Source organism: Capricornis sumatraensis, chromosome 5, assembly GCF_032405125.1.
Source record: "Capricornis sumatraensis isolate serow.1 chromosome 5, serow.2, whole genome shotgun sequence".
Classification (NCBI taxonomy): Eukaryota; Metazoa; Chordata; class Mammalia; order Artiodactyla; family Bovidae; genus Capricornis; species Capricornis sumatraensis.
The window spans coordinates 77,146,334-77,173,025 of record NC_091073.1 but is presented as its reverse complement, the minus strand read 5'-3'; the positions used below and the strand labels follow the sequence as shown (position 1 = coordinate 77,173,025).

The following is a 26,692-nucleotide window of genomic DNA, read 5'->3' as shown; positions in this document are numbered from 1 at the left end:
ACAGTTTATACTTCCTGATCATTCTCTTTGACCATCCAGCAAGGATATGCTCCTCTAAGAATCACGAGTTTCTGCATCTAAGACCTCACATCAATATGCAGGTAAGTAGAGATATGTATGCAAGGTTAGTTCCATAATGCAAACATTCTAATTCTACTGATTAAAAAAAATATGTAAATTCCTAATCTATGAAATTCTATTAACTCATTGTTTTTAGCTGAGAATATGCCAAATTTATAAAATATCTAAACACTCTTGGGGAGCTAAAATTTTTATAAAATATAATCTAAATGCTCTTTGGGAAGCAAGATTTAAGAATGAAGCACAGAAATGAACAAATATAGTATACGAAATTACTTTAAAATAGAAAAATGTCTTCTCAATCTTGAGATTTTTAAAGGTATACAGAAATGACAATTGGATTTCTCCATTGAGAATATTAGCATGGACTAATAGAATATTAAGTTATATGCAGCTTTGGCTTCCAAGAGAATTTAGTTCTCTCAATTTCCCTGATTTACCAAGAGAAAAGCTGGTTTGTTTTTTTTTATTTTGCTCTGAGAAAATTGGGTCTAAGTTACTTCTCCCATTTTAATAAAATGGAAACAGCAGATGTTGCTTCATAGAAGAGTAATTCTAATAGATTCATCAAAGAATGTCATGAATTGATGCTAAGATACCTGTAGCACTTCTGATAATATGTTATAGACTGAGATAGTTACATTGATTTTTCCATGGAGTCTTAGACACTCGTGTATACATGCTCAGTCACTCAGTTGTATCCAACTCTTTACGACCCCATTGACTGTAGCCTCCAGGTTCCTCCGTCCATGGGATTATCCCTGCAAAAATACTGGAGTGGGTTGCCATTTATTCCTCTTTCAAGGGATCTCCCCCACTCAGGGACTGAACCTGCATTTCTTTCAGCTCCTGCACTAGCAGGCAGATTCTTTACCACTGAGTCACCTGGGAAGAAGCCACAGATACTTGACAAACTGATGCTTCTCAGTGTGTAAGAGCACTGATTCTTTGCTTACTATAATAGTATCACAATTTGTGTTTTACCAGCAAAATAAGGCATGAGAATTAATCTACCTAGATTCCTTTTTCAGATTTGCCATTGATTTCCCATTATATGAAAATAGGCAAGTTACTTTCTGGGAAATTATATATATATATAAGTAACAGTTTATTTTACTTTTAATTAAGAAATCCTCAATTTACATATTATTATAACTGATTTATGTATAGGCTTCATACTAGTTTGGCTTTCTGGAAATAGCTTCTCTACCTGGGTGCCTTAGAGTCAAAACGGGTCATTCTTCCTTCCCCAGAGCTCTAGTTTGAACTTTTCTTCTGTTTTTCCTCCCTACCAATGCCACCTCCATACTAATAGAGCTGATGGAGACTCTACCCTCTACCCCTGCCTGGTTCTGGGTAGACTTGGTGACATCAGGACTCACAGGATAAAGGAACTGGGCAGAAAACAAGCCTGAGTGATCGCTCCCTACCCCCTGCCTTGCTCTGCCCTGGCCCCAGGACTGGTTCTTTTCAGAAAAAATATTGAGGGTTATGAAGAACTTTTGAGGGGCTTGCCTAGGAACCAGTCACAAAATGACTTCTATAGGAAAATATATCCCAAGTTGCAAATACCCAGCTTCTAGAACACAATGTCTTTAAGAGCTGAGGACACCGAGTAAGGAGTCCAACGTTCTCAGGAACACTCGTCCTCAGGGAACTGAACATAAGTGATTTTCCACCTGGGAATACAGCTCCGCTTCTTTATGATGATGCTACCAACAATCATTTTTCCACAAAGTTAGAGATCTGAGTTCTCTCTAAGGCAGAGTTTTTCAAATCATGAAGTGACAGATGCAGATTAAGAGTTAAATGAAAGCTGAGACCTTCATCTGGAAAAGGTTATTGCTCACTTCTTCCTGATATGTTAGACCTGTGATTAATTCAACTGTAGGAAATGGCGAAACAATGGCAGTTACTTCACTAGAGGACTCCTTCCAGCACTTCTCTGACTGAGACATTTCTGGCTGCCATATGCAATACTTTATGTAAACTTTTCTTCAGGGACAGAAAGTATCCACATGCCTTTTGTCTTCCAAGTGGGAATATCGATGACTAGGGACAGTACACCACAAAAGAACAAGACCCTCTATGAGAAGTATATTCAGATCAACTCACAATTTTAATTGGAAGAGCCAAGTATTTAAATCAGGCTAGGCAAGGCCTTCAAGAGCTTGAGCCATGTACCTTCTCCCAGGCTTAATTTCCTCATCTGTAAAACAACAAGGTTGGGGAAGCTGATTACAAATGTTTCTGTGATTCCAATGACTTCCCCGAATGACTCTGATCCAGAGCCTGTCTAAAAACCTCCTATACTGAGCCATCAAAAAGAACAAAATAATGCCATTTGCAGCAACATGGATGGACCTAGAGCTTATCATATTCAGTGAAGTAAGTCAGACAGAGACAGACAAATGTCATATATCATTTATATGTAGAATCTAAAATATGATACAAATGAGCTTATTTACAAAACGGACTCACAGATTTAGAAAACAAACTTATAATTTAAAAAACAAACTTATAGTTACCAAAGGGGAGATATGGAGGGTGAGATAATCAGGCATTTTGGATTAGCACATACAAACAACTATATATAAAATAGATAAACAAGGTCCTACTGTATAGTACAGGGAGCTATAGTCAATTTCTTGTAATAAACCATCATGGTAAATTTTATGTGTGTGTGTGTGTGTGTGTGTGTGTGTGTGTCTGTGTGTGTGTCTGTTTATTTGTTGTTCAGTTGCTAAGTTGTATCAGACTTTTTTGCAACCCCATGGACTATAGCCCACCAGGCTCCTCCATCCATGGAATTTCCCAGGCAAGAATACTGGGGTAGGTTGCCACGTCCTTCTCCAGGGGACTTTTCTGACCCAGGGATCAAACTCATGTCTCCTGCATTGGCAGATGGATTCTTTACCACTGAGCCACCAGGGAAGCATATAAATATGTGTGTATATGTGTGTATACATATAACACAATCACTTTGCCCTATACCAGAAACTAGCAACTAGCACCACATTGAAAACCAACTATACTTCAATTTTAAAAATAATTAATGAATGTAAACCTCTTATTGTGTGCTCTCTGACCCAAGCTACTGCCAGGACTCTCAATCATTGTGGTATGGCTGTATAACTTCCACAGTCTTTTTCTAGGACTTAGGAAATTGTTAGGACAAATAACACAGGATTCTAGCTCCCCAGACTGTCCAAACCAGTTAGGAATCCCTCTTCTAACTATACAGCTCACATACTTTGTTGCTGAGTTTCTTTAAATTATGTGAGGATTTTATTGTCTGTATCTACAGTTCTGTGATTTGAAGGCACAGGAATAAGATGAGTTCTTATCCCACTAGGGTTTTTATTTTGTTCAAAATTAAAACAGACCCAAGGAATGGCAAGGAATGGATTCTCCTTCTCTAGATTACATCTTTGATGATTTGTGTGGTCTTGCTGAAGGCTGATACTTATAACCTCTGCAGGGTTTTATGCACCTAAATTCTTTTTTGGCAGTTCCCCTTCTGCCCAGATTCCTCAGGAAGCAGTATAATGCGGGGGAAAATGTAAGCTTGGTTTAGTATCTTTGTAGTTTGTTTACATTTTAGACACCAATGCTTTAGAGTTAAGTAAATCAGTTAAGCTCAAAACCTGGTCTGTAACCTTGGGAAAGTTACCTATGCCTCAATTCCCTCATCTATAAAATGTGGGCAATTGCATCTCTTTTCCAAGGTGATTTTCTTGAAATGCATCTATAAGGAAGCACCCAGAACACTTGGCACATACAAAGAACCCAGTAAAGCTGCTCTTTTCTCACTCTCTACCTTCACTGCTCCCACTGGACTGAATATCAAAACCATAAAAGTAAATTGCCTGTATTCACCCCTATTCTTATAGAATTCTTACTGAGTCTTTAGTTTTTCCTGAATGTTTTCAGGCTTGACAATACTCAGACATAATTAAAGGAACCGACGTTATGTGAGTAACATTTAAAGCTGGCTTTGCATCCAGCTTTGTCATCACGGGGCACACCCTCTGGCTACTACTGTACAGGGCAAGACTGAAACCAATAAGTCAGAGTTTCACAGTGTTCCTTTTGACCAGCTTATTGGGCAATGGGGAAGAGTCTGAGAACTCTATACATAGGATCCTACCCCAGAGAGGTCAGCATTCCTCAGGGTGATTCAGCTACCTTTATCCATTAGCTTCACCCTGAAATCATTTGTTAAAGTGCTATCCTCCCAGAGTCATAAACCAGAATCCTGGAGGGGTCTGCCACAGTGGTTGACAACTACTATACAAGGGACAAATCTACCCCACTTCCTGCTTTTATACACCTAGGACCTAATAATTGAAAAAAAAATAGTATTTCTTGACATATGAAAATTATATGAGACATAAACTTTGGTGTCCATAAGTACAGTTGTACTGGAACAAAGCCACAGCCATTTATTTGTGTATTGTCTATGGATGCTTGCATGGTACAGGAGCAGAGCTGAGTAGTTGCCACAGAGACTGTAGAGCCCATAAAACCTGTATACTTTCTGGTCCTTTACAAAGTTTCCTGCTCCCTGACATGGGGCACAGACACTGGGAACCAGACCTGGCAGCAGAGTTCAGCTCTCGATTCCTCCCACTTGCCCAAGTTCTCTCATCTCCTTTGTATCCTCCAATGGATAATGAGGCTTTTATGAGGGTCAAACAAATGTATAAAGTGCTTAGAAGAGAGTCTGGTGCATTTTAAGTACCATCTATCGGTCTGTTACTATTAGCTGTCACAACTTTTTTCATAAACTAAAGCAGCAGCAGCAGCATACCAGTTAGTTAGCAAAAACTGTGAGAATTTCATTTGTAGCCCTCCAATTACATTCAAGGGGCAGTAGGAAGGTATTAAAGACACCTGAAATAACATTGAGCATAGATGCTTATCCACAAAACTAGTTCTGCATTCTTAACAAGTATTTTTTTTATGCTATATTCTTCTTTCAAACTTGAGTCTTAGAGAAGCTTACACTCACCTTTGATTTCAGTCCTCACCATCTATTCCTTACAGTTGGAAGAAATAGACTTCAAAACAGAGGCTAAGGAACAGAATAGAGCCCAGAAATAAATCCATGCATATTTGGTCAACTGATCTCGGACAAGAATGCCAAAAGTACACAATGGAGAAAGGATGACCTCTTCAACAAATGGTCCTATGTTAGCGCATGTGTGTGTGCTCAGTTGTGTCTGACCCTTTGTGACCCCATGGACTATAGCCCACCAGGCTCCTCTGCTCTGGGATTTCTCATGCAGGAACACTGGAGTGAGCTGCCGTTTCCTCCTCCAGTGGATCTTCTTGATCCAGGGATCGAACCCACGTCTCTTGCACATCTCCTGCATTGCAGGTGGATTCTTTTTTTTTTTTTTTTAAACCACTGAGCCACTGGGGAAAACTGGATGTTTACGTGCAAAAGAGTGATTATTGGACCCTATCTCACACCATGCACAAAAATCAACTCAAAATGGAATCAAGACTTAAATATAAGATCTAAAACTGTAAAATTCTTAAAAGAAAACTTAAGTGGAAAGTTTTGTGACATTAGCCTTGACACTGATTTTATGGCTATGACAGCAAAAGCACAAGCAACAAAACCTAAATAAATAAGTAGGATTAAAAAGGTTCTGCACCGCAAACAAACAACAGAATGAAAAGGCAACTCACTGAACAAGAGAAAATATCTGCAAGACATAGATCTGACAAGAAGTTATTCTCTAAAATTTTAACAAAGAAGATATACAAATACACAGCAGGTTTATGAAAAAAAAATGCTCAGTGTCACTAATTACCAGGGAAATGCAAATCAAAACCACAACGAGGTATCACCTCATATCTGCCAAGATGGCTATCATTACAAAAAGAAAAAAAAATAGACAATAAGTGTTGGCAAGTATGTGGAGAAATTGGAAAGCCTGCACATTATTAGTGGGAACTAGAAATGGTGAGGCTGCCATGAAAGCAGTGTGGAGACTCCTCAAAAAATTAGAATGACCATATGATCTAGCAACGCTACTTCTGGATATATATCCCCCCAAAAATGAAAACAGAACCTCAAAGAGATATGCACCCATGTTCACAGCAATATTATTCACCAATAACCAAGGTATGGCAGCAACCCAAATGTCTATCAATACATGAATGTTTTTCAATGTGGCATATATCATACAATGAATTGTTATCCAGCCTTAAAAAAGGATATCTTATCATATTCTGCAACATGGTTGAATTTCAAGGACACTATGCTAAGTTAGGAGAAGGCAATGGCACCCCACTCCAGTACTCTTGCCTGAAAATCCCATGGACCGAGGAGACTGGTAGGCTGCAGTCCATGGGGTTGCTAAGAGTCAGAAACGACTGAGTGACTTCACTTTCACTTTTCACTTTCATGTATTGGAGAAGGAAATGGCAACCCACTCCAGTGTTCTTGCCTGGAGAATCCCACGGACAGGGGAGCCTGGTGGGCTGCCACCTATGGGGTCGGTCGCACAGAGTCGGACATGACTGAAGCAACTTAGCAGATGCTAAGTTAATTACAAGAAGATAAATACTGCATGATTCTACTTATATGAAGCATTTAAAATAGTCAAACTCATAGAAACAGAAAGTAGAATGGTGGTTGCCAGGGCCGCTGAGGAGGAAATGGAGAGCTGTTTACTGGTAGAGATTTTCAGTCATGTGAGAGGAGAAGTTTTAGAGATCTGCTATGCGGCACTGTGGATGCTTTAACAATAGTGTACACTGTACACTTGGGCAGGAAGATATCAGGTTGTGTTTTTACTACAATAAAAATACTAGGGGGAAAAAAAAAAAACCCCTCCATATGGGCCAAAGGATTCATATCTCTAATCTACCTTGATGATGACTGTGGTACTTGAAAACAGGAATCAACTTCCTGAATCAAACACAAAGCAAGTAATGTATAGTTGATTTGATATAAGACAACAGGAAATACTAGAATTTTTCTCACAATTCAGGACTTTTATTTTGAGGTTTGGGGGATCCAAAAGAACTTGAGAGGGAAGTTTATACATGAGAGGAAAACAATGACCCCAGTGAGAACCCAGTCCACCACAGGAGCAAGCCCTGTCCCACACACAGCAGGTGCTCCAGTATTTGTTAAATGTTGGTGACTCATTCAATTTTTCTGTGCAACCTCCACAGCAAATACTGTGAATCTTGCTTATTGTTACATTTCTTAAAACAATAAGAAATTGTTGAAATTCAAAGAACTCTGCGTGATAGAAATTGCAGGAAACAAAACCAAACCAGAAAATCTCACGTCTGAATTGCTTCAAACTGTTAAACTGGGTGAAAAACAAAGCTGTGAAGTAAATAAAACTGTTTCCTGAATCACCTGAGTGAAACTCCAAGATCCAGCTCTCTTACCTTCCTGACAAGTGTGTTTTTACCAACACACTCTTTGCCTGCACTAAACTGTTCTTGCATAAAAAGTAGCTGAGTGATTTTGGAGACAGGATTGTTTTGCCTGAATCATCCAGATAACTGGAACAACTCAACTTCTAAGAACAATCCGGCCGAGGCTGCCCTGCCTAGTAAGTGCCCGCTGTCCTCTTCAGGCCATATCCGAGTCACATCCAGCTTAAACTGGAGATGACAATGTCGCCTAGGAAGGAAACACGCCGTTATTGTTAAGTGAAATGGTCAACTCCAAATGCGCTCAGGTCCTGAAATTCACTGCTGATGTCCAAAGGCGCTTTCGCAGCTTGGTTTTTCGAAGTGTCCTTTCCCTGAGAGCATCACAGGGCTGCCCGAAGGCATTTGGCCCCTTCCCCCAATACCACACTTTGCTTCCAGCCCCGTAGGCCTGTCCAATAAAGTTGTTTAAAATACAAAACGTAGCAGAGGATGCTCGAGCAGGAAGAGAAAAAGAACACCCGGCGAAACGGGTCGGTGTTGGAACGTGCCATTCGTTTTGAAGGGAGGAGAATCCCAGGTGTGAACTGCATCCCGAGCGTGAAGTCATTTAACAGACGTCGGGTTCTTCAGGGCCTGAGAAGAGAAAACACCAAAGACCGGGCGGAGCGCAGGAAGGGGCGGAGGCCGGAAGCGGAGCCTGGCGCGGGCGGCGGCCCCAGGCGCGTACCCCGCGGGCCAGGGTGGTGCGGCCCTGGGCGGTCCCCGCGGGCAGGCGGGGAGGCGGGAGGCGCTGGGCGGCGGCGCAGAGTGCAGCATGGCGTATCCCGGGCATCCTGGCGCCGGCGGCGGCTACTACGCAGGCGGGGTGAGTGCTGCCCGCGCGGGCTCGTGGCCGGGGCGCGATCCCTGGACGCCAGGGGCTCCGAGAAGCCACAAGGGTCGTCTCGGCCGGGGAGGTTCCCGGGCGCCCCCGCCCTGCCCGCCGCCTCGCCCAGCGCCCCCGCCGGCCGGCCTCGGTCTCCGGGGACCTCCTTCCTCCTGTCCCTTCTTACCCCCGGGTTGCAGCTTGGGGCCGGGACGCGCGTAGTTTAACCCAATAAGCCCACCCTGTGCCTCCCCGATCCGCGGCGTGAAATCGTGCCAAAGGGGTGTTGCCTTCCGCTCCGCCTTCCCTAAGAGCAACAGCCATTTTCCTCTAGAATGGTCCTGCGATCCACTTCTCTCTCTCTCCGAAATTGAGAAAAACGGGGAAAGTCAGGGAAAGTCCGCTAGAGTCGGAGACTTCCGGCAGGAAGGCAGCCTGGCCCTCAGTCTGGGACGGGCATCCTTTTGGGAACTGTTTCCTAAAGAGAATATTCCCTATCCGTGACACACCTCACCCTCCCGAGGCTACACCTGTCTCAGAACGCTTTAAAAATACCTTAAACGCTAGGAAAAAATATGCAAGACAATTCTGAGCCCTGCTGGTAAGTTGCATGGCCCGGTTGCATTCGTCTCAGTAAACTGCAGGTTAATGGAGATTTGCAGAGGTTACTTCATTTATACTGATGTCATTGTCAAGACAACTCATTTTGATCCTAGCTGCGGGTTTTTAAATTATAACTGGGGTGAGAATGGGAGAAAGCGGAGGAGTGATTGCGCGTAGAGAGTTAAGGGAGGTGGTGGGGAGGGGAGCAAACGATTGACAGCGAACCTGGCTTTGCACAAGGCAGTCAGTGGTGAAAGAATAAAACTTGGTCATCGGATTTATTTATTTGTTCCCTGTCTTACAGTATGGAGGGGCTCCCGGAGGGCCTGCGTTTCCCGGACAAACTCAGGATCCGCTGTATGGTTACTTTGCTGCTGTAGCTGGACAGGTTAGCTCTTCCCTTTAACATTAAAGGAATTTCAGATTGTACATTTGTATTAACCTTCGTTACAGTCACACGGAAAAATGACTGTTCCTCTGGAAAAGAATTCCTTTGCTTCTACTCCAGAAAAAAGAAAGAGAGAGAGAGAAGGAAGTTCATGGGCAGTTATTTATTTTTGAATATTCAGAACAAACTGGGACAACGTGTTACTCATGCTTATGTTCAATTCAGAACTAAACTTGTGATTGATTTAGGGTCAGATTGAACACAATAAACTAGTGTAAATATGCTTTGAAGATATGTAAGGTAGAAAGATGTCTTTAGAGCTGTCAGTGGTCAGGATCCAGACAGTGGATTTCCAGAGAAGAAATTCCAGGTCGACTGAACTTTAAACCTTTCTTTGTACAATTAGAATCATGTAGTACCAGTAATTCTGTAGCCAGATTCTGAGGGACATTTTCTTTGCATTGAGTTTGACTGTTAATTACCCCTTTAGGAAATGGGTACTCCAGGTAAAAACCCACTAGCTTCAAAATAAGAAAGGTACTTTCTTCTTGCTATCGGGAAGTTAATCTTGTGGCCAGTTTAGTTTTTCTTAGCTGCGGATGCTATTACTAGGTCAGCCCTTCCACGTCCTTGTTAGGTGTTGTGGTCTGTTGACCCAGACAGAGAATGAATTAAGGTCAACACCCCAAGACCTTTCACTTCTTCTAGTTGTGTGACAGGTGGTAGTTCATCTTGTAGGAGGCCTTTTTGCTCAGCTACCAGGTCACTGTATATACCATACTGCTGTTATAATGCCACATGTTCAAAGAGGACGTTTGTGCCTATGAATTCAGCCTAGCTTTCTTTTAATCAAAAGCTAGAAATAGCACAGCCTTGATGTGAAAATGCCTGTAGACTATTATGGGATAAAAACGTGTGACCACCTTTTAGAACAGCACTGGAAAAAGTACAGTTTGAGAAACTGAATGGAAAATTGAGTCTAAAACTGAAAGAGCTTCCCCTAAGTATCTGCTTCACGTGTTAGTGATCAGTATCTTTGAAACCACAGGACACGGCAAAGCTCAAGTCTCTGCACTCTTAGATCGCCAGGACCAGGAGCCATGAAAGGCACCCACCTGCTTAGCTTTCAGCAGCCCTGGTCTGCGGCAGCATGTCCATCGTCTCTCCCATTATTGATGTCATCTAGACATCAATGTCTGTCATCTTGATTGTATAATAGTCATGAACTTGAAGATTTGGGCATTTTATTTTAAAATCTAACGTGTTTCTAGTTCTGACCTAGGTCAGCCAGTGAATAGGCATGGAGAATTTGTATAATTGTATAACCAGGTATAATTGTGATCTGAAAAAAACATTCATCATATTCTAAGCAAAGGAGATCACAGAGGCTGCTTTTTGTGGGAACCAAACTTTTCATTTACTGATGTCATCTGTGTATCCAGCCCTCCACCCCCTCAACAGAAAAAAAAAAAAAAAAAAGGCGAGGACAAGTAATAGAACTTCTAATCAAATACATAAATAATTGTATTTTAAATTGCTTACTTTTGCAGTTTCCTAGTTCAGAGTAAGAGTAGTTGAGGATACTTTTCATTTACTGATGTCATCTGTGTATCCAGCCCTCCACCCCCTCAACAGAAAAAAAAAAAAAAAAAAGGCGAGGACAAGTAATAGAACTTCTAATCAAATACATAAATAATTGTATTTTAAATTGCTTACTTTTGCAGTTTCCTAGTTCAGAGTAAGAGTAGTTGAGGATAGGAGCTAGTTGTATTTATATGTTTAAAAATATGTCTCAGTGGAAGAAACTGAATTAATCTTACTGTTTTATTAAGAAGAGGAACCGTATGCTTTAGAAGTTATGCCAAGTCTAATTCAGGAATTTATAGGAAATGACGAAAAGATATTGGTAATACCAAAGCATAGGTGTAAGCAGCTTTCAGACTTGGTAATTCTTGTGTAATGATTGTTGCAAATAAAGCCTGAAATTGAATACCCACTTTGCCTAGGTACTAAGAAAGATATTTTTGGTATATGTCCTTAATTATCCATTTGTGGGAGAACCTGGAACAGTTTCCTTTCTTTCTGTAACTTGTTGTTTGGGGAAGTAGAGTGAAGAAAGGTGTCCATTTAAAAAAAGTCTCGAGTGATAATATTCATTTTCTGTATTATTATTGGTATACTGAATGCTGAATGTAAACAAAGAACTGGAAGGTACAAGTCACTCTTGTAAATCCTTTTCCTATTTTTTTTTTTCAAAAGGATGGACAAATAGATGCTGATGAACTGCAAAGATGCCTGACACAGTCGGGCATTGCTGGAGGATACAAACGTGAGTTAGCAGCCCCAGAGTGTCTTGGAAATCTCTTGCGTTGCAGATGTTTCTTGTGATTTACAGCCTTCAAGGAATCTGAGAGCTTCTGAAATGGCAAAGTTAAGAATTTCAGAAGCTGAATTTATTTCTTTTGTATTTCAAAATGCTCGTTTGAAGATAGTTCTTTTATATATATATATTAATTTATTTATTTTAACTGAATCATCCCACACAACCCACCAGTTTAGTAGGTTTCTTGGATCTGGGTTCCGGGTGTCTGGAACCATTCAAACCAGTAAGACGTGTGGCCTCCTCCTCAGAAACCGAGGTAGGGTGCTGAAATGAAATCCTCCAGGTCAGGTGTCATTAATGATAGGAGCTAACATTTGCTGCTCACTGTTGGCCAGGAGCTTATTCTGGCTCGAACGTGGTGTCACTTAGGGCTTTCGGTGGCCAGTGCTTGGCACCTGGTCCCCGGGCGACCTGTTCTGCATCCCTAGTTCTGAGTAGTTGGTCCTACCCTCCCTTGTCACAAGTGCCCAGTCCCCCACCCCTAGTCCTCAAGGAGCCAGTTATACACTCCTCCTCTCAGCTTCTGGCAGCATGAGTGCTCACCTTGATATCTCCCAGATCTTTGCTCTTTCTCCATCAGGCTAAGTAAGACGTACCCTTCCTAATTTCTAAACTCTTTGTACTCATCCTTCTTCCCGCTGCCCCCTAGTTCCTCATAGACTCCCCCTGTGCTTATACCCACTTCCTTCCTTTTGAATTCTGCACAAGCTGCAGAGAGGGAACTCTTACCAGGATGCTCATTCCTGGCAGGGGCCTTCTCATTATCCCACACATGCCACATGCTTCCCTTCAAATCCTATCTTTACCATGATAGAACAGCGTCTTGGCTGATATGCATGACCTACCAGCTTCTTTGCCTGCTGTTAACTGAGACAGCATATCAAATTGAAACCTCAACTTCTTGGTCAGCTGTGAATTAAAACATTCAAACTAGGGGATTTCCTGACAGTCTGGTGGTTAGGGCTCCAGGCTTACACTGTGGTGGACCCAGGTTCCATCCCTGTTTGGGGAAATAAGATTCCACAAGCCGTTCAGCATGGCCAAAAACCAAACAAGCAAACAAACAAAAAAACCCCACAAACTAGAATTCACACCTATGGACCTATAGTGGCTATTTTTGACTGTTTGACAGGGCATAGTTACTATGTGGTTCTCTTTTTTAAACTATCAGCATATCCATTTTTATTATCCTTTGTTTTATGAATTTAGTATCCGATCACTATTTCCTAGTTATGGAATTAAAATAGAAACCTTTTGGATTTCTGTCATTTACTCTGGTCCTAGACAAAAGAAGCCCTTTTCTCCACTAGAGATTTTTTTTTTTTTACACTATTGTAGACAGTACATTTAAATTGTTAATCTCAAGCCGTTGGGGCTGGTGAACAAAGGAGATCTAATAGCAGAGTTTCCACAAGTGAGCTATGTCACAATACAGCCTATATTACTCTACTTCTGTTCAGGACAAGAGGTGTGGCCAATTTTAAAATCTAACAAAGTGGGCAGTGTATTCTTGTAGAGCAGTCCCTTTAGAAACTTCCTTTGAGAAAGCCACATTTAGTAATGACCTTAGATCACCGAGTTACAGAAAGGACATATCTATCACCTGAATTCTGTGATTAATCTGCTTGCTGTCATCTCATTGTGAAGGCTGTACACGCAAGCCAAGTTGCTTCAGTCGTGTCCGACCATCTGTGATCCTATGGACTGAACCCGCCAGGCTCCTGTGTCCATAGGATTTCCCAGCCAAGAATACTGGAGTGGGTTGCCATTTCCTTCTCCATGTGAGACTGTAATGACCCACAAAACCATCCTGTTTGTGAGTGTCAGAGTTAGTGTTGTAACGGAGAAGTTATGCAGCCATTGGTCTTTTTCACCCCACCTTCTAAACTAAAGATGGGGATGTGGGAGACAGTGAAACCTGTGGCATCTTCTTTTCTTGCCTGGAAAATGCCATAGACAGAGGAGCCTGGCAGGCTACAGTCCACGAGACCGCAAAGAGAAGGACAGGACTGGGCACACACAGCGCGTGGTATCCTAACCAGTTTAAGAGGGAGCAGTCATGCCCAGAGGTGGTGCTGATGAGGGAAGTTGCTCTTTAAAATTATTTAAAACAGGATTAGCATTATTTAAAATAGGATTAGCATTAGTAAAAACTCTTCTGGAGGAAAAAAAGAAATGAACAGGAGTTTTCTTCACCCAAACTAATAAGATGTCAGTGTTCTAACTCATCAGAACTGCCTGCCCAAAATAGTGAATTTTCTCTTTTGTTCCTGCCCATCTCATTCCCTCCCTTCTCAGATCAGATTTCTAACAAAGAATTCTAACCTGTCACTCTCCTGCTCTTAAAAATCGTGAGTAGCTCCATGGTACCCATATAAAACAGAAGTTAGACGGCTTACTAGGAATTCAGTCCCAGATGCACAGCACCCCCCAACACTTTCTCCCCGCTTCTTGGCCTGTCTGGACTTCGCTGCTTCTTTCCTTGCTTGTGCAGGTCCCCGGCTTCCGGCTTTACATGACTATCTCCAGATATCCCAAATCTTTCCTGTCATTCACAACTTGGCTTAAATGTTACCTCTTCTATCAAGTCTTTCTTTTAACATGAAGGAGGCTCTCACACTTCAAGATCTGGTAGTTTTTGGTGTCTCCATTATGGCTTACCCTCTTCTGCCCTGTAGGAAATGACAACCCGCTCCAGTATTCTTGTCTGGAGAATCCCATGGACAGAGGACCCTGGGGGTCGCAAGAATCGGACACAACTTAGTGACTAAGCCACCACCACCCTGTGCACAAGACCTCAAACGGTCAGCCAGCACAGGATCCAGCTTCACAGTTGCTGTCTCCAGAGTCCCTGGTATCCTGAGCCCTGCACACCAGGAGTACTTAGTAGGCATTTGATGAATTAATGAGTATGGAAGACTGCCTAAAATAGGGAAAAAAAAAAAAAATATATATATATATATATATATATACACCCTTATTTGTATTTTGACTTAAGAAAGATTGGTATTTACCTAAGGGATTCTACATTACTTCTAATTATCAGTGTAAATCAGAAGTGTCCATTTAAACTAATGCCTGATTCCCATGGTCAGATTCTGATCTAATTGTTCTGTGGTGATGCTGACTATACTTTAACAAAAGTTGTTAAGAGAGTAGATCTTAAAAGTTCTCACCACATGCATCAGAGGTAGCTATGTGAGGTGACGCATGTGGTAATTGACCTTCTTACAGTCATTATATACATACATCAGACCATTACACTGTACACCTTAAACTTACACAGTGTTGTATGTCAATCATATCTTAGTAAAGCTAAAAAGTTAATAATTATTGTTCTATAGTATAGCCGAGATATCAGGGTCTTATAATGCTTTGGGGTGATTCTTGTAAGTGCTCAGGATTGAAAACCTATGGTCTAGACTAGAGAGGCTTCATACCTCCACACAACTTAAAAACACAACAAAGAATCAACCAACTCTTTTCTTTTAAGTGTTAACAAAGTGTTGCCTTTTCTTACCTCTAAGAATTATCTTTGTGCATCAGATGGAGATTAAGGGACCAAAACAGAAAGAGTCTCCAACCTTTTATTTCAGGGTTCTAAGCTATGCCAAATGGATGAATCTATTCAAAGTAGAAAACCTATAGTTTGTGACATTTGGAAACATTACAGCAAGAAGAGTTAGCCTAGTGCTTTAAGTTCACTTTGGTTAAAGATTCAAATGAAGCTGGTAACAGCTGTAAATAATGCCAACTCTGTACATCTCAGCAGCCTTGTCGAGTTCATGCTGGCCTTGCCCACATGAGCCTTGTCACTCCTTCCTCCTAGTTTTACAGCTTCTTTGCACCTAAGACTACTCCCTCAGTCTTGGGAAGATGCAAGGAATCCTTTATTTTTAATTTGTTGATACTTAGGTAGAGTACTATTAGGCCATAAACCAGCAAGTGTATTCTTGTTTGGTTGTCTAAGTGAGGTGTGGAAATACCCTCAGAACACCCTTGAGCCGTGAGTAAACTGAAAAGGCTTCTGAACAATGGCTTTCATGGAGTGGGTCATCGGGTCTTAGTCCAGAATGCTCTCGTTTGACTCACAATTCTAGCAAGCATATTTATCTTATTGTCTATGAAAAGAGGCCACAGGCAGTTTGAGGTAGGAGATGACCATTCAGTGTCTGACATTAAAGGGAAAAGAAAGAGAAACAAATGATCTACCCAGAGCTAGCAAAACCAACTAAAGTCAATTGTGTGTAGGAACAAAGCAATTGGATCTACCCATTCACCGTGGTGGATATAATACATTGTGATTCATTATGGTGGATTGAACTCTATTACAGTTTCAAAGGCAAAAAAGGATATAATACTTTTTATGAGCTATGTTATAGAAAACTGTAAGCCTGTGCAAAAATAGAGATAATTATACAATGAACTCCCCTGTACTCATCTGTCAGCATCAACAATTATCAGTGTGTTGCCCTTCTTGTTTTATCTATAAACCTAGCCATTTTCTTTTAAAGCAGATTCCAGATCTCTTAACATTATTCTATCTATAGATAACTTCAGTGCATATTTTTCTTAAAGGTAAGGACACATTTATCCCCCAACTTAAAAGCCATGAATCACACCTAAAAATATTAACAGTACTAGGCCATACTTAAAAAAAAAAAAAAAGATTTCTATTAAATTTTTTAAAATCAAATTTGGGTTCTGTAAGGAGTTCTCTCTATCTGGAAAATAAGCCTACTTCAAAGCTCCATGAATTTAGTTTCACATAAATTGAGCAGCATGTAAGAATAAAAGTGTATAAATAATCACATTCCTATTAATTGGAATGTATCCAATGTAATGTGAATTTTTGAAATTGTATTAATATGTATGTACTTTTCTTGATTTAACAGCTTTTAACCTGGAGACTTGCCGGCTTATGGTTTCAATGCTGGATGTATCCTTTACCTTGATGGCAGTCTAGAGTATTTTATTCTGGATTAAAAAAAAAAAAAAAAACCTTGAAGGAATTTGTCTAAGAACTAATATTCAGTAAACACAAAGTGACAAATGACCACAGAAAAGTTTTCCAAAATCATTAACTTTTAAGATGTCACTTGGTGTGAAAAAGGAAGTTTAATAAGCAGAACATTTGTTATTTAAGAATTTGAGGAAGCATCATAAACAAACAAGTATAGAAACCAGAGCAGTCAAGGTGACTTTTTTGCTGTGACATTGATTACCCTGCATGAGTCACACTGACGTTCAAGCAATGGGATTTTTCATATCACAGTTGTTAGACTAGTTTAGTTACTGCTGATGGTATGGTGCCTTCATCCCACCTCATTTTCCAAAAGCGAAAACAGTGGGTCTGGGAGGCCTTACCGTGGGAATATTAGGGCTAAAGAGGACCCTGGACAGAAGGGTGAGCAGCATAGCCTGGACCACTCAGAAGGTGCAGACCACTTTGGTTGTTATAGGTAGCTCACAATGGCTTTTTAATTTCCTTGTAGTCACTCATGTAGATGATCTCTTTTTCTCACGGAAAATACGTACTCAGAGCTTTTTCTCCATAGGCCTTTATTTTTGTATCATTAGAGTATCTTTTTGTCCTGTCATGCCCAAAAGAATGTACAGTATTTTTTTCAGCAGGAAGAACGTTAAATTCCCTTATCCTTGATCTTTGATATAATCGTTAGAAAATGTTGCAAAATAAAGATGCTCTAATCCTTGATTACAGTTCAGAGAGACATGTCAGGCACAATGGGTTTCAATGAATTTAAAGAACTCTGGGCTGTACTGAACGGCTGGAGACAGCACTTTATCAGCTTTGACAGTGATAGGAGTGGGACAGTGGATCCCCAAGAACTGCAGAAGGCCCTGACGACAATGGGTGGGTATGACTGACTCCATCTCTCTTCACTAGTAGCTTTTTGCTTTTGTTTTTTTGTTTAATTTATAAAACTAAGTATTACATTTCTATTTATAGAAATAGCACCTATTCATAATTTAAATGAGCCCTATCCTAAAAAATTGGGCTTAAAATTATTTTTAATGTTTTTTTTTTTAATCCTTGAAATCGGAATATTTTTTCTTCTTCTTTTTTTGCTGGATGATTTTTCTTCCTTTCAGGATTTAGGTTGAGTCCCCAGGCTGTGAATTCAATTGCAAAACGATACAGTACCAATGGAAAGATCACCTTTGATGATTACATCGCCTGTTGCGTCAAGCTGCGAGCTCTAACAGGTGTGTCCTTTGAGATTGCTATTAGCAGGCCTGGCAAATAATTCTGTTTCCTCAGAAATTTTTTCTCATATATTAAGTAATCTGCCGTTAAAATGATCCAAACTAAATTCCCTGGCAGTCCAGTGGTCAGGATGGTGCTTTTACTCCCAGGACCTGGATTTAAGCCTTGGTCAGGGAACTAAGACCTGGAGAGCTGAGCGGCTCAGGAGGGGAGAAGGAAGTCCTAACTAAACTTGAGTGTTCTATAACATAAATGAACCAGGCTAATTAGTAAATTTTTGATTAGAGTATGAGCAGTATTCTGTGACTTCTCCCTGGAACGTGAACTACTTGATAAAAGTGAAATACTTGAAAAAAGTGAAATTGCCCATCAGCAGCCCTCTTTCCTAATTCCTCCTGTTGGAGAGTAATTTGAAATGGTGGTCTGTGTTTCAGATATCCTTCTCAAATGAGGCTGTATCAATAATCTCTACTTTTCTCTCTCCTCTTTTTCTTTCCTTTGTATGTTTTTTCCTGTTCCATTCCTTTCTTTAGTTTTTTCACACTTTTTAATATATGGTATTATAATTTTTTTGCATCTTGACAAATTTGAGAGCAGATTCTTTTTTTTTTTTTAAGTAAATCCTTTTCATTTAGTAGGACAAAGCTCAAATGGGTGGAGTACTTGATCATAGCTGTTTGTCATATTAAGGACGCCATCCATCTGTGTGTGTGTGCTCAGTCATGTCCAACTCTTTGTGACGCTATGGATTGGAGTCTGCTAGGCTTCTCTGGGATTCTCCAGGCAAGAAAACGGGAGTGGGTTCCCACTCTCTCCTCCAGGGGTTCTTCCCAACCCGGGGATCAAACCTGCGGTCTCCTGCATTGCAGGTGGTTATGGCTGAGCCACTGGAGAAGCATCTGTTTCTTAACATATCTTTGTTGTTAAGAAGTCTGAAATTCTGTACTTCCATCACAATTAAGGAATGGTCTCAGAAGTTGTGCAGCTTTTACTGACTTTGGGATGAGGCCTTTTCTTCCAACTCCAGGTTGGGGAAGACAGTTGGCCAACTTCTGCTTGCTGTGTTACTAGGCTGCATATTAAATCCATTCATATTGCTACAGCTGACTTCTTTGCTTTGGCCTTTTGTCTCTGTTGGCTGGTTGTACAATTTGTTACTGCATTTGAAACTCTGCTGACATAATTAACTATTAGGATTTCAGATGTTCTAAAAAAGCTCATAAATTTTACTGTTGTGTTTTACAGACAGCTTTCGAAGACGGGATACTGCTCAGCAAGGTGTAGTGAATTTCCCATATGATGATGTAAGTCTGAGTAAATTCGTAACTGAGTAAAAGAGAGGTACAGCAATTGGGCATCCCTTTGAAGCTGGCTCTTTAGAGCATCTTAAGGATCCCAGAGCAGTTAAGGCTTACATGATCAGGAGTCACCATCCAAAATTTATTAATGTCATTTATTTGTCTTATCCATAGACCACTGTTTGTTGCATTAAACAACCGAGGTCAAGGCCCAGCTTTTCTCACTGATTAGCTGGATCACTTAGGCAGGTTTTTCATTGCTCAGAGACTATTTGAGGAAAGAATAATAATGCTGTCTTCACTAGACTATTGTGAGATTTCAATAAGAAATGTCCTTGAAAAACACCACCATGCAGATGGTATATCTACTTTTGTCTCCTTTACACAAATCACCTCTGTCAATGAGAAATAACTTGCATGGTTCGAAGCTGCAGGTGGCACGTCTGTGTTCTTCATTGAGGACAAAAGACACAAACTTAAGTCATAATTTAAAACTGTGTTTACTGTACAGCCACACTAAATGTGTCAGGATACAGACACATAACCAGTGTGAGCATAACCACGTGCTATCTTTGTTGGCCTTGGTTGGATAGACACAACACAGCTGGGGAGATGTTTAGGTGTGTCTCCAGTTTTTGTTCAGCCATTGATAAACCACTTTTAGAATGGACATCACTGTGACAACTAAAAGGTTTCTCTGTTTCAAAATACAAACGTGCACATATTTTCGGTTTAGCGCACATATTTTCGGTTTAGCAGCAGCTGCAGTTCTGAGTACACTCTTAAAAGGCTGTTGCGTAAATATGTTTACTTCTTTTGCTAAAAGGTGTGTTCCCTCAGTGTGCATTAACGTCTCAGGTAACAGTCCTGCTCTGTTTCCAAGGATGGAGAGGCAGCCTGTGGGGTGGAAAGTGCACAGGCTATGGCCTCTCACGGGGCCACTTAAAGGACATCTGTCTGAATGTCCTGACCCAAGTTCCCTTTTCCCTGAAAGAGGGAGCATCAGCTGGTCCTTGCAGGAATGCTGTAGGAATTAGCAGTGTCCAGGGCCTCGCTGATGGTGGAAGAAAGCCAAAGAAAACTGAGAACAGGAGCAGAAATGATTGCTGTGTGTTGGACTGTTATTTATATTTGTGAGTAGGTGCCTTTGATCATGATCACATTTAGAGTGAGATATTAATTTGGAATTTAAATAATTCTTTATGCATTAAGGTAGCATCAGCTTCCTATAAGAAGGTTTGATGTGAGGAAACCCTCTGGATTTTATATTAGAATGCTTCCTTCAAAAAATGAACTTTTCCATCCATCATTTACTCTTATTTTTAAAACTTTTTTTTTTTTTTTCTAATCCACAGTTCAAATGAATAGCAAAATGTAAGCTGCATAGAAATAAGCAGGGGTGTGTTCCATGTTCTGGGGTCTGCAGCGTAACACTGATTTCTCTCTTGCAGTTCATCCAGTGTGTCATGAGTGTTTAAGTCAGGAGCAAGCTGTATGAACATAACCTACATTCCGACTGGAGTTCTCCTTTGCTCTTTGCCCTCAGTAATTGTGTGCAGACTTACACAGCCACCTTTCCTTAACAGCTCTTGTAAAAGTTTATTACTTTATATATAACTGAAGTTTTTTGTTTTGATAATAAATGCTTTGAGATGATATTATGATAAGATCCAGTCTGTTAAACACCATTTAGAACTTCCTTGAGCCACTGTCAGTCAAGCCTTATTTTCTTGTTAAGCCTCTTTTATGTAAATTCAGGTGTGTCAATTGTTTAAGGCACATGATGTATTTTTCATTGTAAGATACTAAAACCTTTTCATCAGACTGCAACTGTTGTCTCCCCTCTTTTAGAAGGGCTTTTACATCAGAGTGAAAGCTTTATATGTGGAGTATTCTTATCATGTAAATGGTTTATACCCACTTGGATACCAAAAAAAAACACAAAAAACATGGTGATCCATATCAGGATTCCCCTTGGTAGAAACTTAACACAGGCTTTAAGGATTACAGATACTCTGATGGCTCTATGAATGGACACACTTAAAAAGCTGTTGAAGGGAATTTCCTGGCTAGGAAAAGTCCTAATCAGGGTTAGGACTCCATGATTGCACTGCAGGGGGTACAGGTTCAACTCCTGGTTGGAAACCAAGCCATGTGGCCAAAAAAACCCTGTTGAATAAGTGGCAAATACTGTCACTAAGTTCCGCCTTGTCATTATCCATGTAGACCTCTGTTCTGTACTGTGCTTAGTCACTCAGTCATGTCCAACTCTGCAAGTCATGTCCTACTCTGCGACCCCATAGACTGTAGCCCACCAGGCTCCTCTGTCCATGGGGATTCTCCAGGCAAGAATCCTGGAGTAGGTTTGCCATGCCCTCCTCCAGGGGATCTTCCCAACCCAGGGATTGAACTTGGGTCTCCCCCATTGCAGGCAGATTCTTTACCGTCTGAGCCACCAGGGAAACCCAAGAATACTGGAGTGGGTAGCCCATCCCTTCTCCAGGGGATCTTCCCAACCCAGGAATCAATCCAGGGGCTTTTGCATTTCAGGTGGATTCTATACCAGCTGAGCTACCAGGGAAGCCCATAACTATAGTTAAAAATCTTGTACATTATGAGCCACATATTTAACTATGTTAAAAAAAATCGATAGAAAAAGACTAAAAGAATATATGAAAATATTAATTGTGGGGTTTTTTTGGCTAATGGGATTCTAGGTGACTTCAATTCCTTTAGTGCATGTCAGTATGTTCCAGGTTTTCTATAATGCATGCACTTTCCTTTTATAATCAGAAGATGCTAATTTTTAAAACAGTGATACATCTATTTTGATACACCAAGGGTTCACACATACTAATACACACATCAGAAAGACTGGAAAGACTATACGAAAATATTGATGTGACTTCCCTTGGAAATCAGAATCATGAGTTCATTTTCTTTCTTCCTACTACTTTTCCAAATATTAAGGCGATGGCAGCCCACTCCAGTACTCTTGCCTGGAAAATCCCATGGATGGAGGAGCCTGGTGGGCTGCAGTCCATGGGGTTGCTAAGAGTTGGACACGACTGAGCAACTTCACTTTCATGCATTGGAGAAGGAAATGGCAACCCACTCCAGTGTTCTTGCCTGGAGAATCCCAGGGATGGAGGAGCCTGGTGGGCTGCCGTCTATGGGGTCGCACAGAGTTGGACACGACTGAGGTGACTTAGCAGCAGCAAGTATTGATACTACATTTATATTAATAGTAGACTTTTTTTTATTTTAAATCATGTGCTTTTAAGTAAGATGTGAATTCTAATGTTGGCTATGCCTCTTACTAGACAGGTGGTTTGATCATTTTAGATCATCTCAGAGCCTTGCTGCTGCTGGTGCTAAGTCGCTTCAGTCGTGTTCAACTCTGTGCAACCCCATAGACGGCAACCCACCAGGCTCCCCCGTCCTTGGGATTCTCCAGGCAAGAACACTGGAGTAGGTTGCCATTTCCTTCTCCAATGCATTAAAGTGAAAAGTGAAAGTAAAGTCACTCAGTCGTGCCCGACTCTTAGTGACCCCATGGACTGCAGCCTACCAGGCTCCTTCGTCCATGGGATTTTCCAGGCAAGAGTACTGGAGTGGGTTGCCATTGCCTTCTCAGAGCCTTAATTTCCCTATTTTTGGAAACAACGTAATACTTACCTCATGAGGTAGTTGAATATGAAATGAATCTAAAAAAGTGTTGGCATAATAAGCATCAAAACCTTTGTGTTTCTTAAATTTAAAGCTGGCCTGGTTTATTCTTTTAGGCAAAATAGTTTAACAGACAAAACAAGTTAGTCTCCCTGCCAGCAGTTCAGCTCTCAGTTTAGAGAATTACTATTCAAATGATCAAGTAATTGTCACGGACGAAAAAATAAAGATTTTCTCATCATCTTTAGCCTCATCCCACTAATTATTTTTTCAAATACTGTGCGCTCTCTCTCTCTCTATATATATATATATATATGTATATATAAACACATATAACATACTCTAACTTATGTATTTCTGTCATGTAATCACACCCAGGCTACATCTCAGAATGTGAGTCAGCCTGCTTTATACTAATTTCACGGGGAACCTAGGTTTCATTCCAGATATACTAGTAGTCCGTGAGGTCACAAAGCCTGGCTTGAGCCTGAGCTGTCCAGAAAAGAATGGATGGAGGCCCAGGAAGCAGGGAACTCACCTTCAGAGTCCCAGCACTTGTTTGCTTCACATTCATCAGGATCCTCTGGAAATCTTGGTTTAAGGCAGTGGTCCTTTCCTAGGTGACTGGGGTGGTAAGGAAGAAGGCCCTTTCTGTCCAGAGGCCATGTACCAGATTTGAATCATCCTGCTTTGGTAGGTCCTGGGGTGTGTTGCATCAGTCATGGTTCTGAGTCTGCTTTGGGTTAAGAGCTAAAGTATTATAAAACTGTGTCTCTCTGGAATATTCAATTTAGTTTTAAATTACTGATAGAGCAAGTCTCCTTATCTCCTCCACTTCTAATTTCCTTTTGAAAGCATACAGCCTGGTCTTCAGTATGTCCCACAGAAAGCTTGCTTCCCCTTGACAAATTTGATGTATCTATTCTAGTCCTACAGTTAAAGCCACACTCTTCATTACAAATCAGTCTTGTGTTGTCTTACTTCTGTTTTATGCTGGGTTCTGTTTCACTCATTAGATTCACATATCCAGTGCAGCCTCGCTGCCTTCTTCAAAACTGCTTTTGGTCTATTTTTCTTCGAGCATCTAGTTGGAGCATAATGAAGCTGTGAGCTCAAACTTGAATACTTCACTCATATGGAGAATTGATTACGTTTCTCAAATCGCTCCAACTCAAGAGTTAATATTGGAGATGAGAGCTATCCTGGTGTGTCAAGAAATTTGTGATGATTAAGTACTTACAGCTCTTTCTGAGCACTTCCAACCAATGTGGCTGCAGGAGCCCTGTGCACCCCTGGCGACAGCTGGCATAGATTTGCACCACAGCAGTCACATTTCATTAATCACAGCTTTCACTCCTGTTGAGCCAAAGAAGAGTCGACTCCACTTTAGTGTGATGTTCCGGGCGATGCCATCAGTCCATGACATGACATGTGAGCAAAAACCTCTGCTATCTCTGAGCTAGACTTTGCTTGGCTGAGTGTGTTACTGTTTCAGTGTTTATCTCAATGGATTATTATATGCCTAAAATATTTATGGATGTGAATTTGTGCAAACTCCAGTGATAGTGAAGGACAGGGAAGCCTGGTGTGCTGCAGGCCATAGGGTTGCAAAGAATCAGACACGACTGAACAACTTAAGATTTAAGTAAAAGAAACAGGGCTATATGTAGTCACCATACCTTTTTTTAGTCTCATAATAAATATACAAACCCTTAGTCAATGACTTCTGGTTTTCTCACATTAAAACAGTACTTTGTGGGCTGGGATAAAAGGAAGGGAATATATGTATATTTATAGCTGATTCATGTTGCTGTACAGCAGAAACCAACACAACATTGTAAAGCAATTATCCTCCAATTAAAAACAAATTTAAAAAACAAAACAGCACTTTGACTACTTATAACTGCTTTTTCCCCCCCACAGACTAGGAGCTGAAGGCAAGGAAACTGCAAGTGCCAGGGTAAAGATTGGTGGGTGAAAGGGCTGCTCAAGATACTATGAAAAGGCTGGTGGAAGAATCTTTTAGGCAGTGAATTCCTGCACCTAAACTGAACCCATCCAGGATGCAGTCTTACACAAGTGAGCTCATTAGGCCCGAGCATCACTGCCCGGGCTCTAGGACAGAATACAGTAAATGGATCCTTACTAGGCTGAAGGGAGAAAGTGTTCCTGAAACAAGGCAGGAAGATAAATAGAGAAGACTCCACCTGTCATCCAGCTGGGATAATTGCCCAACAAAGTAACCATTCAGACTCCACTAAGGGATCATGGTATTTCTCCCCATGCAGATGGTCTATTCTAGGACACCATGAAACAGAAAAGCAAGAACCGCCAGCAGTATGCCAGCAAAGCTTCTGAAAGAGAAACAGTGACTGGGAGAAAAACAGGATTAAAGGGAGTCATCATCAAAATAACATAAATCTTTTATTGAAAGTCACTTTATTGATGTTACAATGAGAATAACATAGAAAACCGTGGTACCTTATTAGCTTCAGAAGTGAATACTAATAAAATTGTGCCAGAAATTTGAACCTTAAGTTAGAGTGACCTATAAAAACAGCAAGATTTTATTTACCTACAGTAAAACAACTTTATAACTTGAACAGCCGTGACACAAATCACACTTGATCTGGAAAGCAGTTGCCATATATTTCAGTTGCTGTTTGCCAAAACCCAGTAGTAACGTTTAAAGTAGCTTAAGAACGCGAAGTGCAGGGTAGCAGAGAGAACAGAATGTTAAAATGAAGCCAAACTATATACACCTAATTATCTGATTACCTAAAGTGAAACTGTGCTGCCATTAACACCTTCCCATAAAGTGGCTTCCACTTCCTGTAGATGGGACATTACCCCTTGAAGATGACAGATGTGGAAAATACTAGTGCAGACCTACACTGGCTAACATATAACTGCTATGTTTAGGTGAAAAAGCTGTTTCTAAAGGAAGTTGTATTTTTGTGATGCTAAATTGGAGGGGCAAGTCTCTTCTACCAAGTTAAAAAAGGAGCACATGCTTATTATTCTGAATTAACATTTAAGCACTTTTGAAGTTAGTGTTAAAAAAAAATTGTCTTCCGTACAAAACAAAGATGTTGGGTTATTTTTTTCCCATTAAAAAGACTAGCTATAGAATCACAGTTTGATTTTGTGCTGGATTAAAAAAGAAAAGTGGGGTTTCTCATCAGGCAGTGATACAAGTGTATAATTTAGCAAGGACTCTTGTATTATCACTGAATCAATTAATTTCTGTCAGCACTTTCTGTATTGTGTCATCTGGTTTAATTTAGCACCGCTGTGTTTAAAGATTTGGGGGCTATTTGCATTTTTAAGGGCTTGATCATCAAAACACAAATCCATATCTGAAACTTCATAAAAGAAAAAGCTAAGCCCTAAAGTAAATATAGAGTGGTATTATATGCATATGTATTTTCAACTTGAGAGGAAAACGCCCTTTTCTTCATAAACTCATAAATTCTTCAAAAAGTGTATTGATGGTTTTGTAAGCACATTATCTTAACATTTGGTAGTCTCATTGTATGCCTTTTTGGAAAAAAAAAATACACTTTTTCTCTGGTTTTGATTTCAGGGATACCAAAATATGAAATGATGATGTCCTTAAGCCAAACTCCTGCAGCCTTTAAGTACCTCCAGATACCATACAGGTTCTATGAGGAATGGAACAGGGACATGCCACACCAGTCACTGGCCCATTGTGACTGGACAATGAGGACTACACAGCCAATGCTCAGTAAAGCTACAAAGC

General features: G+C 40.6%; 1 protein-coding gene across 2 annotated transcripts; it reads left to right on the top strand.

Annotated features, from left to right (window-relative positions):
• SRI (sorcin) lies at nucleotides 1-21,003 on the top strand. 2 transcript variants are annotated; one of them, XM_068972766.1, is made up of 8 exons: nucleotides 1-101; nucleotides 9,267-9,350; nucleotides 11,610-11,679; nucleotides 16,629-16,672; nucleotides 17,461-17,608; nucleotides 17,848-17,961; nucleotides 19,208-19,266; nucleotides 20,712-21,003. In XM_068972766.1, the coding sequence occupies exons 1-8, from the start codon at nucleotides 96-98 to the stop codon at nucleotides 20,736-20,738; spliced, it is 552 nt and encodes a 183-aa protein (XP_068828867.1). In that variant the 5' UTR covers nucleotides 1-95; the 3' UTR covers nucleotides 20,739-21,003. The 2 variants fall into 2 exon arrangements, with proteins under 2 accessions (XP_068828867.1, XP_068828866.1); XM_068972765.1 differs by lacking the exon at nucleotides 1-101 and adding an exon at nucleotides 8,259-8,359.
• Nucleotides 21,004-26,692: the final 5,689 nt, after the last annotated feature.